This window comes from Etheostoma spectabile, chromosome 4 (genome assembly GCF_008692095.1).
Source record: "Etheostoma spectabile isolate EspeVRDwgs_2016 chromosome 4, UIUC_Espe_1.0, whole genome shotgun sequence".
Taxonomy (NCBI): domain Eukaryota; kingdom Metazoa; phylum Chordata; class Actinopteri; order Perciformes; family Percidae; genus Etheostoma; species Etheostoma spectabile.
Genome location: NC_045736.1, coordinates 29,788,467 through 29,803,546, shown reverse-complemented (window position 1 = coordinate 29,803,546; position 15,080 = coordinate 29,788,467). Strand labels below are relative to the sequence as shown.

The following is a 15,080-nucleotide window of genomic DNA, read 5'->3' as shown; positions in this document are numbered from 1 at the left end:
CACACACACACACACACACACACAGGTGCAGGGGAGATGAAAGCAACGACACAATACAGCCTTTGTAAAAATCCTCTGGGACTGAACCGTGGAGCTCAGTGATGAAAGTAAATAACTTAAGGGAGACTTTTCATTACACCTGGGGAAACTCTTCCATGGGGGGGGTAGGGAGTTGGAGTCTCCACAGCTTTTTTAAAATGAATAATGTTATTACTGGGTTGTGACTAGGAACACTTCAAAGTTTTTGGGCCATAGCCTTTTATTTCTAAAATGTACTCAGCCCTGCCGCCCACTTTAGTGAGCCTTGTTTCCAGTGGTGGAATGTAGCTAAGTACATTTAAGTACTGTACTTAGGTACAAATTTGAGGTACTTGTACTTTACTTGAGTTCTTTCTTTTCATTCTACAGCTACTCCGCTACATTTCAAAGAGAAATATTGTACATTTTACTCCACTACATTCATCTGGCAGCTTTAATTACAAGCTACTTCACAAATTAAGATTTTTGCACACAAAACACATGTAGTTTATAAAATATGATGTTTTTATTATACACTGATACACCCAGCAATATACAGGCCTTCGCCTATGATTATCTAATTAATCACTTAGTTGTTTGATAGAACTGTTTGCATCGTCTGAATGTGAGGATTTTTCTGCACTGAGTACTTTTACTTAATACTTTCAGTACATTTTCTTGATGATACTTAAATACTTTTACTTATTTTCAATGCAGGACTTTGACTTGTGACAGAATATTATTATTACAGTGTGGTATTAGTACTTTTACTGAAGCAAAGGATCTGAATACTTCATCCACCACTGCTTGTTCCACAGCAGTCGCAACTGCATGGTAACACGCAACGATGTAATGTATGGCGTGGTGTGCGGCGTAGTGGGCGGCTTAGTGTGCGGAGTAGTGTATGGCGTAGTGTATGGCGTAGTGTGCGGCGTTGTGTATTGCATAGCGCATGGCGTACTGTGCGGCTTAGTGTATGGCGTAGTGTGCGGCGTAGTGCGTGGCGTAGTGTGTGGCGTAGTGTACGGCGTAGTGTGAGCTAGTGTGCGGCGTAGTGTGCGGCGTAGTGTGCAGCGTAGTGTGTGGCGTAGTGTGTGGCGTAGTGTGCGGCGTAGTGTGTGGCGTAGTGTGTGGCGTAGTGTGCGGCGTAGTGTGCGGCGTAGTGTGTGGCGTAGTGTGCGGCGTAGTGTGCGGCGTAGTGTGTGGCGTAGTGTGTGGCATAGTGTGTGGCGTAGTGTGCGGCGTAGTGTGCGGCGTAGTGTGTGGCGTAGTGTGTGGCGTAGTGTGTCGGCGTAGTGTGTGGCGTAGTGTGCAGCGTAGTGTGTGGCGTAGTGTATGCCGAAGTTTTGAGGTCTGGCATTTTTATTTATCTGGGTCAACTGAATAAAACAATCGTGGTTGCTATTGACAGTAGCTTGGCTGTTTTAAAATGGCGGGTTTGTGTAGGATGTCCCAGTGCTAGTGACGGTTCTCTCTGACCAATCAGAAGTCTTCAGTGTTTTGGCTCCACCTTCTGGTATTGCTTACAATACTACACTAAGTGCAACCTGCACAATTTACAATTTTCTCATACTATTTAAGCATTTTTGTATTCCCATCTTGTATATATTCAAATATTGTTGTTATATTTTATTCCTATTATTTCATGAATATTGTATGTATGTATGTATGTATATTGTATCCTAGTATTTCACTTATAATTATATTCTGTCCTGTGTGAATGATTTTGCTGCTGCATAATTTCCCATTTTTTGGGCTCAATATCTATCTATCTATCTATCTATCTATCTATCTATCTATCTATCTATCTATCTAGCGGCTCAACCTGGTTGGAACCAAGTTGATACCAAAAGGTAACAGGTACTTTCCACAACTTTTGCTTATGGAAAAAACTAAAAAAGAGCAAGTCGAGTAGAGCCATGCCGTACCATGCAATGCAAATGGAGCATTAGGAAAGAGACTATTGGAAAGACTTCAGGTAGCCTTCTCTTTATATTAAGGAAATCAAACAGACAAGACTTGCTTTTATTGGCTTCTTTTTGCAACCAAAGAATGGATTACTTGTCAGGAGAGTTTTCACCCTGACCTTCTTGCCCGCTACGTCGCGTCTCACCTGCTGTGGTGGAGGCTCGCTCCCTCGGCTGGTGAGGCGGCTCAGGATGCTCCTCTCGGACATCTGCAGACGGGCCGACACCGGCGGTATCCTGGACAGCATGTTGGGCAGCCGCGTCACATCCGCTTTCATGTCACTTAGAAGTTCCTCCAGCTGGTTCAGCACTGTAAGAAATCACACACACGTGCAAAAAAAGTGGTCTTACTTATGTTAACACTCATTTTATCTCACATGTAGTATCATGTACTGAGGAAATGAGAAACCACATCAAACATTGATTTTTATCCTATGTTAAAAAAGAGTGTAAATAACCAAAAATCGTTTTAATTAATTGTGTGATCCAGTGCCTGAAATTACTATAACAACTGCCAAGAACTAAATGCCATCATTTTTTCCCCCTCTGACAGATACATCAATAAGGGTCACAGACAACAACATTTTCAAAAGATAACATTTCAACCTTTTTGTACAGTCTTTGGTCTTGGCCTATTCCCAAATGTTCCTCCTACTAATCACTGTAAGCGAGTTTTGACAGTGAGTCAAATTAAAAGAAGATAAAAAAGCCACTGTGTTAAACAGGATCTTTACTGGCTGCCTGCTAGACGCTCTACACATATCAGTGGTGTGGAAACATCTTAATGCACTTTCATTCACTGTCTGGATTGATGGATAAAACTGCTTGCAAATGAAATCATGTTGTTTTAAGACCTTTCTACATCATTTTTACAATTTTCTGAATCTTGAAACAAGAAACAGTGAGGCAGGTGTACTGCCTTAGGACGAAAAAGAAATGAAACATGATTAATCAAGACCATTTCGCATGGAAAGTGGTTGAAATAGTCTTAGCGCACAAACAGGGTTTCCACTTGTTTAAAAAAAAACAAGACTTCAATGGTTCAGTTACGAAAATAAAAAAAATCTTTTTAGCAGCGCATTGATTTTTTTTACATAGTAATAATAGTAGTAGTAGTTTATTTGAACATGTAAAACAAACATATAAAAAATGTATATATACATACATATGGAAGAGGATTAGGGCCACTGGTGAAAAATGTATGTGAGTTCTGACTTTATTCTCAGAATTCTGACTTTTTTCTCAGAATTCTGAGAATAAAGTCAGAATTTTGACTTTAATCTCAGAATTAAAAAAAGTCAGAATTCTGAGAATTAACGTAACATATCTGTGCAATACACCTGTGCATCTTATTTATTTACTTATTTTTTAATAATAACCGTGCACTTTAATATCTATATAAGGGGTTGTCTTTAGGGGCCAAGGGCAATATGCATTTATATTTTTTGCAATTTAGGAATGCAATTTATTTATTTTTATTGGCACTTTTTACTAGTTTTGTGAAATTTTATTTATTTATAATGTAAATGCTTTGTGTGTCTTTTTAAACTCAACTTGACTCTGAGTAACTACAGCACAAGAGTTCCTATGTGTGAAAACACAAATGGCAAATAAAGTTCTTGATTCTTGATTAATAAGATCATGTACTTCTCAGCACAATCTTCCAAAATGACTGAAAGTCATTCAAACTAAAAAAATTCCCAAGTTGAAACAGAAGTAGGAAGAAGTTTTCACTAGTTCACAAAAATTGTATTCCAATGGAGCAGCATATGAAAAGACACCAAAAGAAATATTATTTAGTATTTGATGAAATGTGTTTTTTGAATACACTAATTTTGAAATTATGATAATTCTAAGGTGATTTTGGGAGATAAATAACGTGCCCTTGCATCTTGAATGCATGAATGTTCCGTGCAAAACCTAACTTTGCCCTGTGAATGTCATTGTGCAGGATTTTTTGTGTTCCCAGTTTTCAAGCCTTTGGCAGGTGAGGCCGAAATTATTATGACTATTATTATGACTGATGATTTTTTTTGAAACGGGCCCACAGACCTTTGTGCAGCACGGCATTGGCAGGCTTGTTCCCGGCCAGGGACTCTTTGGACAGGTGCTGGTGGGACTCTGCCAGACATTCCACCTCAGTGAAGCGAGTGTTGAGAGCCATGGCCGGGTGACTCGGGTCCTGGGTCATGTTCAGGTAGGCTGCCCGCCTCAACTGCTCCTCAATCACCAGAGCCTGCTCCAACAACTACAGAGAGAAAGAGAGAGAGAGAGTATGAAGCACCGACAGGCAGAGGGAGATACAATTTGCTAGACAGTGTTTCAATTTGCATTCAGATATAACTAATCCTTTAATCCTTGATTTATTTCAGCCTTCACTGGTTATTTTTGAATTATAAAGACTCTTGATTGCCTTAAAGCGGCGAGCCAGGAACTTGTTCTTCATCTCTAGGTAGTTGCCCTTATGCATCTCAGTCTTGAAGGGCTCGTTCAGAATAGCGTAACGTGGGTCATTCTGAATGTCCTGCCAACGAGCGTAGCCATGACTGAGATAGATTTCAGGTCAAGGAACACAAGGAGGCTCCTAAACTTCTTCAAAGCAGGAGAAAAACTTAGTTTTATATTGCTCCTCACAGTTTATATCCCCCCTCCCCACCCCCAGGTCATAAGTAATTATATTACTTTGCCAGATGCTGAGCTTCTCGCTCCTACATCTGGGAAAGGATACGTAACGATGCCAGCTAGAAGCCAGTAGTCATGGCGACGGTGCCAGATGTCGTGCATCTTTCCAGAGGACAGCGCCGCCCGCTCTTCAGTTTGCCAGAGGGTGTGCAACTCTGAAGGCGAAAGTGTAAAGGCAAACAGTTTTCGCGAGAATAAAAAAGTAACATTCAAGATGCTGCTGGCACATAAGCGGGAGTATGAACACATTAACAACACAAACAAGATTCATGAGCAAACAAAGCTGTTTGCTCAGTCTACGAGCAAAAACAACTAGCTGAAAAGAAATCACTGAATTAAGGAGTGGATTGGTGAGCCCATTGTCACTCCCCGATGTTAGTCAAGTGAAGATGTTGAGTTGCGCATGCGTCACTTTGCGACAAGTAGCATATAAGATGCTAATGAGAGACTTCTGTAATGTCAATACAGTAAAAATGGACCTACTTAACGAAGTTGGTTCACTGCTGGCTACAAGTTAGCATCAAACACAACAAGGTTGTCAGTTGAATGACCTTTTGAGCTAACGTTAGCAATCAAACACCCATGAATAGCTAAAACATTTTTGAAATTACTGCTAGCTTTGCTATAAGCTAGCAATCAAACACAGCAAAGGCTGTCACTGAAATGGTGTTTTGAGCAAACGTTAGCAATCAAACCATCATAGATAGCTAAAACATTTTAGAAATGACTGCTAGTTTAGCTAAAAGGTAGCATTCAAAAACAACAAAGGCTGTCAGTTGAATGGTGTTTAAAGTTAACGTTAGCATTCAAACCATCATAGATAGCTAAAACATTTTAGAAATGACTTCTAGCTTAGTTACATGCTAGCAATCAAAAACAACAAAGGCTGTCAGCTGAATTGTGTTTTGAGCTAACGTTAGCATTCAAACCATCATAGATAGCTAAAACATTTTTTCAAATTATTTCCAACTTGTTATTGTTTGTAATGAGAAAAGTTTATTATGTTATGGATTTTCACAAAAAAAAATTGAATCTGAGCATGCGCGAATCACATCTGCACTCGACTTAAGTCGGGGAGACACCCATGACATTCAAATTGAAAGTAGATTAATATTGAAAGAAGAAGAAGAAGAAGAAGAAGAATGCCTTTATTTACTGCGCACGGGAAATTCACAATTTTCACAGTACACACATTAGTACAGTTGCACGCACAATGAACCCAGGCCTGAATTACACACATGCTCAAGACCTATACATGCCACACACACACTAATGGAGAGATGTCAGAGTGAGCAGTTGGGTGCTCTGTGCCTTGCTTAAGAGCACCTTGGCAGTGCCCACAAGGTAAACTGGTAAAAAGTAGAGGGACAGGAAACATTCCCATTTCCCAGTAAAGTGCTGTCATACTTCTCATAGCACTTGTTTCATTAGTCACTGCATATCCATATGTAAATATCTATCTATCTATCTATCTATCTATCTTTTTTGCCGGCTTAGCCAAGACGATAGTGTGAAAGTCATTTAACCATTCCAATGACTCCGAAGCAGTTCAGTTAAAGTAAATTAAGCTAAAAAAAACTGCATAGTTCCCCTTTAATGTGCAATCAGAATCAGGTTGCATATGAAAACTATAACACGTCCCTGCTCTCCAATCAAAGAATTATGTTCATAGATTTTACCTTTAGAGTACAGAACATATAGATACTTAACATATAGATTCAACAGCTATGTTTTATTTTCTGTCTCACATACACAGTACAGTACAATACTAAGTATGTAGATGTAGTACGTTTGTAGTATTCATTACGTTAATAGTGCATAAGTTTGTAATGAAAGATGCAAGAGTATGGACATTTCAAAGCCTGAAAACCATTTACAGTAGCTTCCTCCTACTCCCTATTGGTCAAGAGTGTTTTATTTTAGAGTATTTATTTATTTACTTATTCTTGCTTTTCTTTTTTCCTAGTAAAATATTTCTGTGTCTTGTATTTTATGTGTTTTGGTTATTCTTTTGTATGTTGAACCTTTCAAGTATAACTTCATATGTTAAGTGGTCTTCCTTGATCAGTTCATTTAGGATCAAAACAGGAGTCTTACCTGTGAAACCTCCATCAGCGATATTAAACATGAACTTGACTTTGTATCCATTTTTGTCCTCTTTCCTGCTCTCCTCCATGTCATCCAAATTGTCTTTGTCTCCATTCAATCGGCCCTCTGATGCGTCTTCACTCTTCAAATCATCTGCAACAGCTACAGAAATGACAGAACCATCTCTTAAAAGAAGTATCTTAATAATGGACTACCACTAAATATCCCTTTTCGTTACAAAAAAAGTTATTGTTATGGTTTGATTCAAGGATTCCCAGCATGTACGCATACCTGGCTTATTTTCCTTGTCTTCAGTTTTTGCCAGAGGAGAATCCGTAGCTCCTTTTTCTGAGGACTTTTCTGTATCTTTGCAGGTCTCCACTGTGGATAACAAAAAAAGACCCAATTAAACAAAGTACAATCTCGCAGAAAAGAAGACAAACTGCAGCCCGTCATTGTGCACCACCCACTTTTAGGTGAGGTTTGAGTGGATGATAGCTCTGACAGCTTCAGAGCAGGCTCTTTTGGGTTCGCAGATGGCTCTGTTTTTGAGGGGGACTCGGTTCTGTCCCTCTCATCTCCGGTTTTCTCCTCTGAGCTGGCCTTGCTCTCCTCGCTGTCAGCCGCCTTCTCAGGTACAGATGCTGGCTCTGCACTGGAAGACTGCCAAGGGAGGAAGTTGGTAGAGGGCAGAGAGACAAGTTAAAAGGTGTCTAAGTTTGACTGACGCGTCTTCTGAAGATGATAAGATGAGTGTGGTTAAAGCGTGATGAGCCATGAGGAGATGGACAAGACAATAAAGGGGAACAGAATGACAGTGATGGATAGTGAAAGGACAAAAAGGACTCACTTCCTGCTCTGACAGCCTCTTGCTATCTTGCTCTGTGGTCTCCTTGTCTTCAGCGGTACCCAAGAGAGATTCATTCTTCTCTACAGTCCAGAAAACAAAAACAACTCAAACTCTTTTCCATTTTTAGGAGAAAAAAAAACTTGTTCTGAGCATTTATTTTACATCACCAATAAAAGCAGACTCTTTGTTCTAGAGCTATGATCGGGCCCTAAAAAGTTAGGCCCGACACTACATGAACCTGCATGGTTTCTATCCAAGATATCCAGAAGATGGCAGTCACACACACACACGGCGGGACACAGCCCATTCATTTTTCATGACATAACTGATTTTGAACCCGTTTTAAGCCCGGGGGGTAAATTTTGTGAAATTACAGCCCAGCCCGAACACCACAGGTTGGGTCGAGCCCAATCTGGTTCGGGCAGAGAATCGAAAGCTCTACTTTGATCTGACCTGGGGGGACGGGAGTGCCAGGCTGCGTAGCAACAGGGCTGGCTGGCACGGGGGTGTTGGGATCAGAAGACAAACTCTCAGTCAGTTTCTTTAGCTCCATGCCGATGGGAATCAGATCCGGAGAACTCAGCTTTCCATTTACATGCTCAAACTCTTGCACCTACAAAAAAAAGACACTGTAATTAAAGGAAAATCCCGCTCTTACGTGGGATATGTAATCTAATCCCACAGTGCTCCAGCAGAATGTGGTATTCTGTGTTTAAGACGTCTGTGGTTGACCAATCACTACCTTTTTCCTGACAAGGGACATGACTCCGATCCTGGTGAGAACATGCTGACGAGACAGTCCCTCCCGTGGGACCCCATCAGCAAAGGTCTCTGCTCCGTCCGCCCCTGGCTCACATAGATGTCTCATGAACAGAGACACATAGGCCCTGATGGAGAGACAAAACACTTCACACTACATGTGACAGGAGGGATTCCTCCAGCACTAACACCACATTTTAAACAGCCCTACTAGGAGAAGCACTTGTACCATCAGTAGCAGAGGTTTTAGTTGTAGTTTTACCATGAGGACTAGGGGTATTTTCACACCTATAGTTTGGAATCCAAGCGAACCCAAATGCATCTTTACAAACCACAAAAGAACACTCACTCGTCTTAATAGTCGGATGTGTCTAGGGCGGGAGCAGGACAGTAAATACAAGTATATGTTGTGCTATGGCATTTGTAGTTGTAGTAGTAGCAGAAGTAATTGGTCACACGAGAAATTAGCGATATGGAAAAATAACAGTAGCAGTTGTCGTTCTCGTGGTCATAATCAGCAAGATAATAGGAATACCAAAAAATGGCTGTAATCAGCGTTGCGTGGCTGTGAATTCCTGCTTTCATGGCTACATACATGCAAGTGAATACTGTTGATGAATGTGAAAACTGTTGATATACTATTGTACTAATGTCTTGCTGTTTACTGTTAGCTAGATGTACCCTAGATGCCCATTACACTTGCTGTCGTTAGGTGCGTCTAGATTTCTAGGCCAGTTTCCTGTTGCTCTGCATGGTTCTTGAGAATGCTTATTTGGTTGTTGTTTCTGTCTTTACGACGTCTTGCTGTCCTTTGTCAGTACATTTTATCCTTCTTGCTGTATCCTGTTGCTCTGGTCTCAAAACATCTCGCCAAAAGGACTTCAGTTGGCACCGGCACATTTACAGTACAGCAATTACAGTATTGTCCTTATAACTAAATGAATGAAACACGGCGTTAAGGCTTTATAACTTTTTGATAATAATTAACTTCTGTTACATTCAACCATAGCCAAACGAGTTGCTATTAAGCTAATTAAGACTATCAGCTCTGCATAACTCTCTGTATTTCTCAGTATGGCTATGTTCAGAAGATTGTGGAGGTGGATGCGCCAACAGTGTTGTTGTCATTACTTAGAATTCCTCATGGGGGCGGCCGAAACTACGCACTATAGCTTTAACCCTCATGTTGTCCTAGGTTCAAATTGACCCGTTTTCCTATATCAATGTTCTTTTTAATTCCCCAAAATAACATGATTGATTCCACCCAACGCTCTTTGGCAAGCACAAATCTCTACTTTCATTCATTTTGGGGCGTCTTATTCAATTTTATAGCATTTGCAGAAAAAACATTGAAGTGTTTCTGAAATAGTACTGAGTAAAAGTTGACATATTCCAGTCTGTGATTATCCATCACCATCCATTCCTTTAATTTTAGTCTCAATAATTCCTAATTTCTGCTTTTCTAACTCAAACATGAGGTATCATTTCTTGTAAATGAGGTTTATTAACCTTAAATTCCAAAAATAACTGTAAATGTAAAGTTAACAAGTGTGTGTTACGTAGTGTTAAAAGTAAAAAAAAAATGAAAAAAAGGGTTGAAAAAAGGGACAAAAACGTAAGAAAAAGTTTAAAAAAGACATCATTAAAAAGCGTCAACTAAAGTGATGACTTTCAATTTTGACGGGAAGACAACAGAGTTATGGTATTAGTAATAGTAAGTATTGGAGATAGTAGTTGTAGAAGAACAAGGAGTACAATAATAGTAACTTTCTATAACATTAACAGCAGTAGTATTTGTAATTAGTGATGGCTTAATGAAGCCTCAGGAAGTTTTGTGAACCATTTTCTTTATTTTCTAAGGCCACTAGAAGGCGCTCTCCGTTCAACAGGGTTGAAAGCCATCTTGTGGGCTCAAAAATGACATAAAATGGTTCATGAAGCTTTTACTTGGCCATCACTACTAGTAACCCCTTAACAAAGATGATAAGAAGTCCAGCTTCAGCATTAATGACAGCAGCACCTGTACTTAGTACCAGTACTTGTATTGCGTGATGGTAATCCTAGGAGCAATAGAAACCGTGATAGAAATAGAATTAGTGATGGTAGTATTTGAGTTAATGTAATATTTGGCTCTGGTGCTTTGGAAAGTGAAGTAACTCTCACATTGGAAAGAGTAACCTTTGCAACTTGATATTCTGGAGCTTTGCCTTGGGCTAACCAATTAAATGTGAGGAGGGAATTAAATAGCCACCTCCTAGCTTGATGGCGTGCAGGCCTTGGACTAAAAATTACACAGTGTGACAAGAGAACTTTGGTTTAAACAAATAACAGTACTTAGCGCTTCCCAGTTATGTATATTAGGTCCTTACCTGAACTCACGCTCACTCTTCCCCCTCAGGTCTCGAACCAGCCAATGGGAGTTGAAAGCATCCTGAGGGGGCATGCCCCAGCGCATGATGGCGTTGAGGAAGGCTTTCCTCTGCCGAGCGTTGAACCCCAGAACCTTGCAATAAAAAGAGAGCTTTAGACGGACAGAGGAAGATGTGAGGTTCACAAAAAACAGGATGTATTTAAATACATTACAGTACGATAACCTCTGTTGTGATAATTTATTGATTCTAATCCTGTCCGGGCCCCTTTCCATGGAGTGGTGGGCGGGGCCACGAGATCTGCTGCAGGGCGGTAATGCCTGCTGATATGTCGGGCTTACTGATCCACTATCTGTTAGGGTTTGCTTCACCATTCATCCCTTCCTTGTTTTTCCCCTCCCTGCTGTTTCTGTCAGTCCTCTGTGTGTTGTGTGGGTGTGTCTTCTCCTGGATCGTCACCACCTGCAGTGCATCGCACCTGTGCCTCATCACCGAACTTCTCACTCATCACCCTGGCTGTTGAAAACCCTGGTTCAGCTCTCACTCATCGCCAGTTTGTCAGTATATTGCGCCGGCCTCTCAGTTGGTTTTCCTTGCTAAGTGTTGTTGTTTTTTCTTACAACCTGTTCTCCATCTACCACAGTTTGCTTGTATTTGCTGCCTGACATCACTTAAAGACTCTCCTGCCTGTTTGCTCCTGTCCATCAGCCTGCCTGTCCGCCCTGACAACTCCCCAGCACACTATCATCTGGCTCCTCTAAACCTGGACTTCACCGGACCTCGTACCTGTTTGACTCTTCTTGTGGTTACTAATAAAACCGGGGTGTCTGCATCTGTATCCTCTCCCATGTACCCTAACACTCTCTGAGTTTGTTACAGATCCAAATGGTGACCACATACCCCCCAAAATTCCACTATTAAGCACAATTTACAGAATGAAGGATTACATTAGATAACACTTTATTCATCCCACAGTGGGGAAATTCCCTTATTACAGCAGCAGTTTCCTACAATAAAAAGCAAAACAAGACAATGTGCAAAAAGTTCTGAATGAATGTAAAGTGGCATTAAATAAAAGGTATTGTAAATAAGTAAGTAAGTAAGTGAGGTTGCCATTGTACAAAAAAACATTGCAGTGTAAGTAAGTAAGTGACGTTAAAATTGAATTGAATATGTAATTAAATAATATACCAAAAGTAAGTAACCATAATATAAATGATATTGAAGTGTGACCATACTATAAATAATATTAATATATATATATATATATATATATATATATATATATCTTATATATAAAAGTAAGTACTCGTAATGGAAAAATATAAATACAGATAATATATAAATGCATAAATATATAAATACAGAATGATCCCCTTGCCTACTATGTCAAGCTTCCAAATAGATTACTGCAAAGAAACCTACAGCCTGTAATTCATACCCTGATTATTTTATGTATATATATATATCCTTGATTAATTGATACCACTTGAAACCGCGCTGCTGCCACTGGCCAGAACACTCTTGTAAAAGAGATTTTAATCTCAAGGAGTTTTTTTTTATCCTGGTTAAATAAAGGTTTGAATACCTCAATACTGCCCCCAACTCGGGCCAGTAAGGGGGGCAGAGGTTTGTCCTTCTCATTCTTCATCTGCCGACGAGACTGTCTGCGTCCACCTGCAACAAAATACAACCAAATGTTAAAAAAACCCATGTCCAGTGTCTTACCATGGGCACAGTTTGTGTCAAGAAGTATCTCAACTGAGTGTGTTGTATGAAGTGTACAATCTGAAGCAGTAGTTGTGTCAGGGTAATGAGGATTTCTTTGCTGCCTACCTTCAGGCCTCTCCTCGAAATCTTCGTCCTCATCCTCGGACCCCACAGAGTACTCCGACTGATTGTCTGAAAGATCATCCTGCCACTCTGAGCCACACATCAAAGAGAAACAGTACATTGCAATCGCATCTGTTGGTGGCCACCTGGGGGCGCCATGGCACTGCAGATTACTACAGACCACTACAGCTTGGCATGCACAGACTGTACCACTTGTGTCCTCTGGGAGTGAGGTGAGAGTCGACTACTCTGCCAGACAATCACTTTAAACGGAGAGTGTACTCGGAGCCGTGATGGGCTTTGAAATCTTTACACTCTCACAGGCGACTGCTGTTGAACTGTGTCAATCAGGACCTTGATGCCACTCTTAAAAGTACAACTACAGGATACGTGTTGCTGCAATGGCCTAGAAACTGTTGAAGTGAAATGAACTACGAAAGAGAAGTGCTTCAAAACCCACTGAGAAGACTGCATACATGCATGGGATATAAGAGAGCTTTACACACTCTGTGGCAGATTTCAATGCGGGTCAACAGCTCTTGTCGACACAACCTGAGAGGATTTAATAAACATAAAGATTAATTTCTGTGCTGCCTGAACTGATACCCCCAACTGATTCTGTGTTAAGTTAATGTCACCTTGTTACCTCACTAATGAAGGCAAGCATGTGATGCTAGCTCAGGTTTGTTATTGAATTACATGATTGGGTTGTTAGCTAGATATCATGTGATCATATGTTACAACAACAGCTGTTGACCTGCACTGAAGCCAGCAGAGAGGGTTTTACGCTGGTCTGCACAATATTATCATAAATCAAATACAGAAACATATCTAGGAGCTTTCTCACAATGTGACTCACACCAATAGTGTGTTACGGTGTCATTTGAACCCCCGCAAATGGGCCTTGATTATGGCAGCAGGCTGATTATGGCAACAGATTCGAGTGACATTAAAGCCTCAAAACACGGTCCCACTTGATAAAAAACAAACTTTTACTGTATCTGTGTATTTCTGATGCTCAGATCAGAAAAATATCCTAAGCAGAACAAATAAAGTGTTAAAGGGATAGTTACCTAAATAAAATCACTATCACTTTTAGTGAACGCTATGTCTAAAATATTTTCACCACTTTACTAGAGAGCCCAAATTTAAATGGAAGGACTGCCGCTGTTCCATGATCATGTCTAAGCCACGAGACTCCTTTGACGAAAACAGTGATTTTTACCTCGCAGAACACAGGAGTAGCTGGTCTACCGCTGCCTTGATCGGTTAGTGTGTTTGTGTTATTGTGTGACTTTCTATTAGTTCATAACTTATGAACTTACAAAACTAACTAAGAAATTAAATGAAGCAACGGTGGACTACCAACTCCCGTGTTCCACCAGCTGCCGTGGGCTGTGCTCGACTTAAGAAATTCGTAGTCAACTTTGGATTGGGTATGGTTACGGTGCCAATAGGGCCGAATAAATTTTGGTTCCTCATTTCGGTGGCTGACTTTTTTTTTTCCCAGAAGCATCGCTGCATGGGACGCTACGTTACCGTTAGCTAGTAGCTGGATTAAACAAAATGCTTAAAATGCTCCTAGCTTCCACTAAAGTGCGTAAAGTATGACTGTACTTCCCTGTAGAGGATTCAGTCTGCTGTAGGCAGCTGCCGTGGTCGAAAAAACAACACCGACGGTGCGTTCACTTGCAACTCGACAGCCATGTGGTGCATTTTGAGTTATTGTTAAATACCCTTTTCCCATCTGGTGCTTGTTTTTGTCCATTTACAGCAATTTACTGGTGAAATAAGTCATTGTTAGAAGTTATTGTTGTCATTTCATTTTGACCATATGGCCTTCTTTATGTTCTTTAATGTCACCAACTCACGTTTTGTGCTCCTTTTTTAATTATTCTTATAAATATATTATGTATTTTTTGGTTCAGGCACCGTTTAGGCACCTACACCATTTTAAAAGTATCGATTTAGCACCTATGTCAGAAAGAACCCAAACAATACCCAACCCTAGTCAACTGACACTCATATCAATTGTTCAACTAGTTGATTTAATCGACAGATCTGTGTTTCTCCACAAAGATTTGTGAAAAAAAGCAGGGCTCTCAATCTTGTGTTTACCAGAGTTGTGCTCTTACGTTCCTTAAAATTAATTAATTCAGCCTGAAAAAGCATAAGGAAATGACTAAAGAATCGACTAAAGAAATGTAATCTGTCATTTTGGTCCAAGACCAAACGACCGATTAGTCGATTAATCAACTAAGAGGGGTCAGCCCTAGTGTTCTGCAAGGTAAAATTACAGTTATTGTCAATGGATTCCGGCGGTTTGGATAAGATACTGGCTTGAGTCTCCTCTGCATTAGTCTATAGCCTTGACATTCCACTTCCGGGATTGCTCTGGTAATGCAGGAAAATCCGCTGGATGCATGAATTTCCCGGATTTCTGTTTCCTTCTGCTTTCTTTTTTGTTTGAATTTTAACCTCTGGTGGATTTCTGAGGCCTATGGTTAACTGCTC

The 15,080-nt window shown here is 40.4% G+C and overlaps 1 protein-coding gene across 3 annotated transcripts in view; it reads right to left on the bottom strand.

Annotated features, from left to right (window-relative positions):
• chd5 (chromodomain helicase DNA binding protein 5) overlaps positions 1-15,080 on the bottom strand; it is a 60,841-nt gene that overhangs the window by 2,729 nt on the left and 43,032 nt on the right. For 2 of the 3 annotated variants that reach the window (XM_032513641.1, XM_032513639.1), the window contains exons 26-38: positions 12,570-12,656; positions 12,322-12,410; positions 10,734-10,867; positions 8,348-8,492; positions 8,059-8,218; positions 7,606-7,685; positions 7,226-7,418; positions 7,047-7,136; positions 6,765-6,917; positions 4,714-4,822; positions 4,399-4,531; positions 4,038-4,233; positions 2,132-2,295 (exon numbers count right to left, since the gene is read on the bottom strand). In XM_032513641.1, the coding sequence (XP_032369532.1) occupies positions 2,132-2,295; positions 4,038-4,233; positions 4,399-4,531; positions 4,714-4,822; positions 6,765-6,917; positions 7,047-7,136; positions 7,226-7,418; positions 7,606-7,685; positions 8,059-8,218; positions 8,348-8,492; positions 10,734-10,867; positions 12,322-12,410; positions 12,570-12,656 (1,733 nt within the window). The remainder of the gene's footprint in view (positions 1-2,131; positions 2,296-4,037; positions 4,234-4,398; positions 4,532-4,713; positions 4,823-6,764; positions 6,918-7,046; positions 7,137-7,225; positions 7,419-7,605; positions 7,686-8,058; positions 8,219-8,347; positions 8,493-10,733; positions 10,868-12,321; positions 12,411-12,569; positions 12,657-15,080) is intronic. The other variant, XM_032513640.1, reaches the window with a different exon arrangement.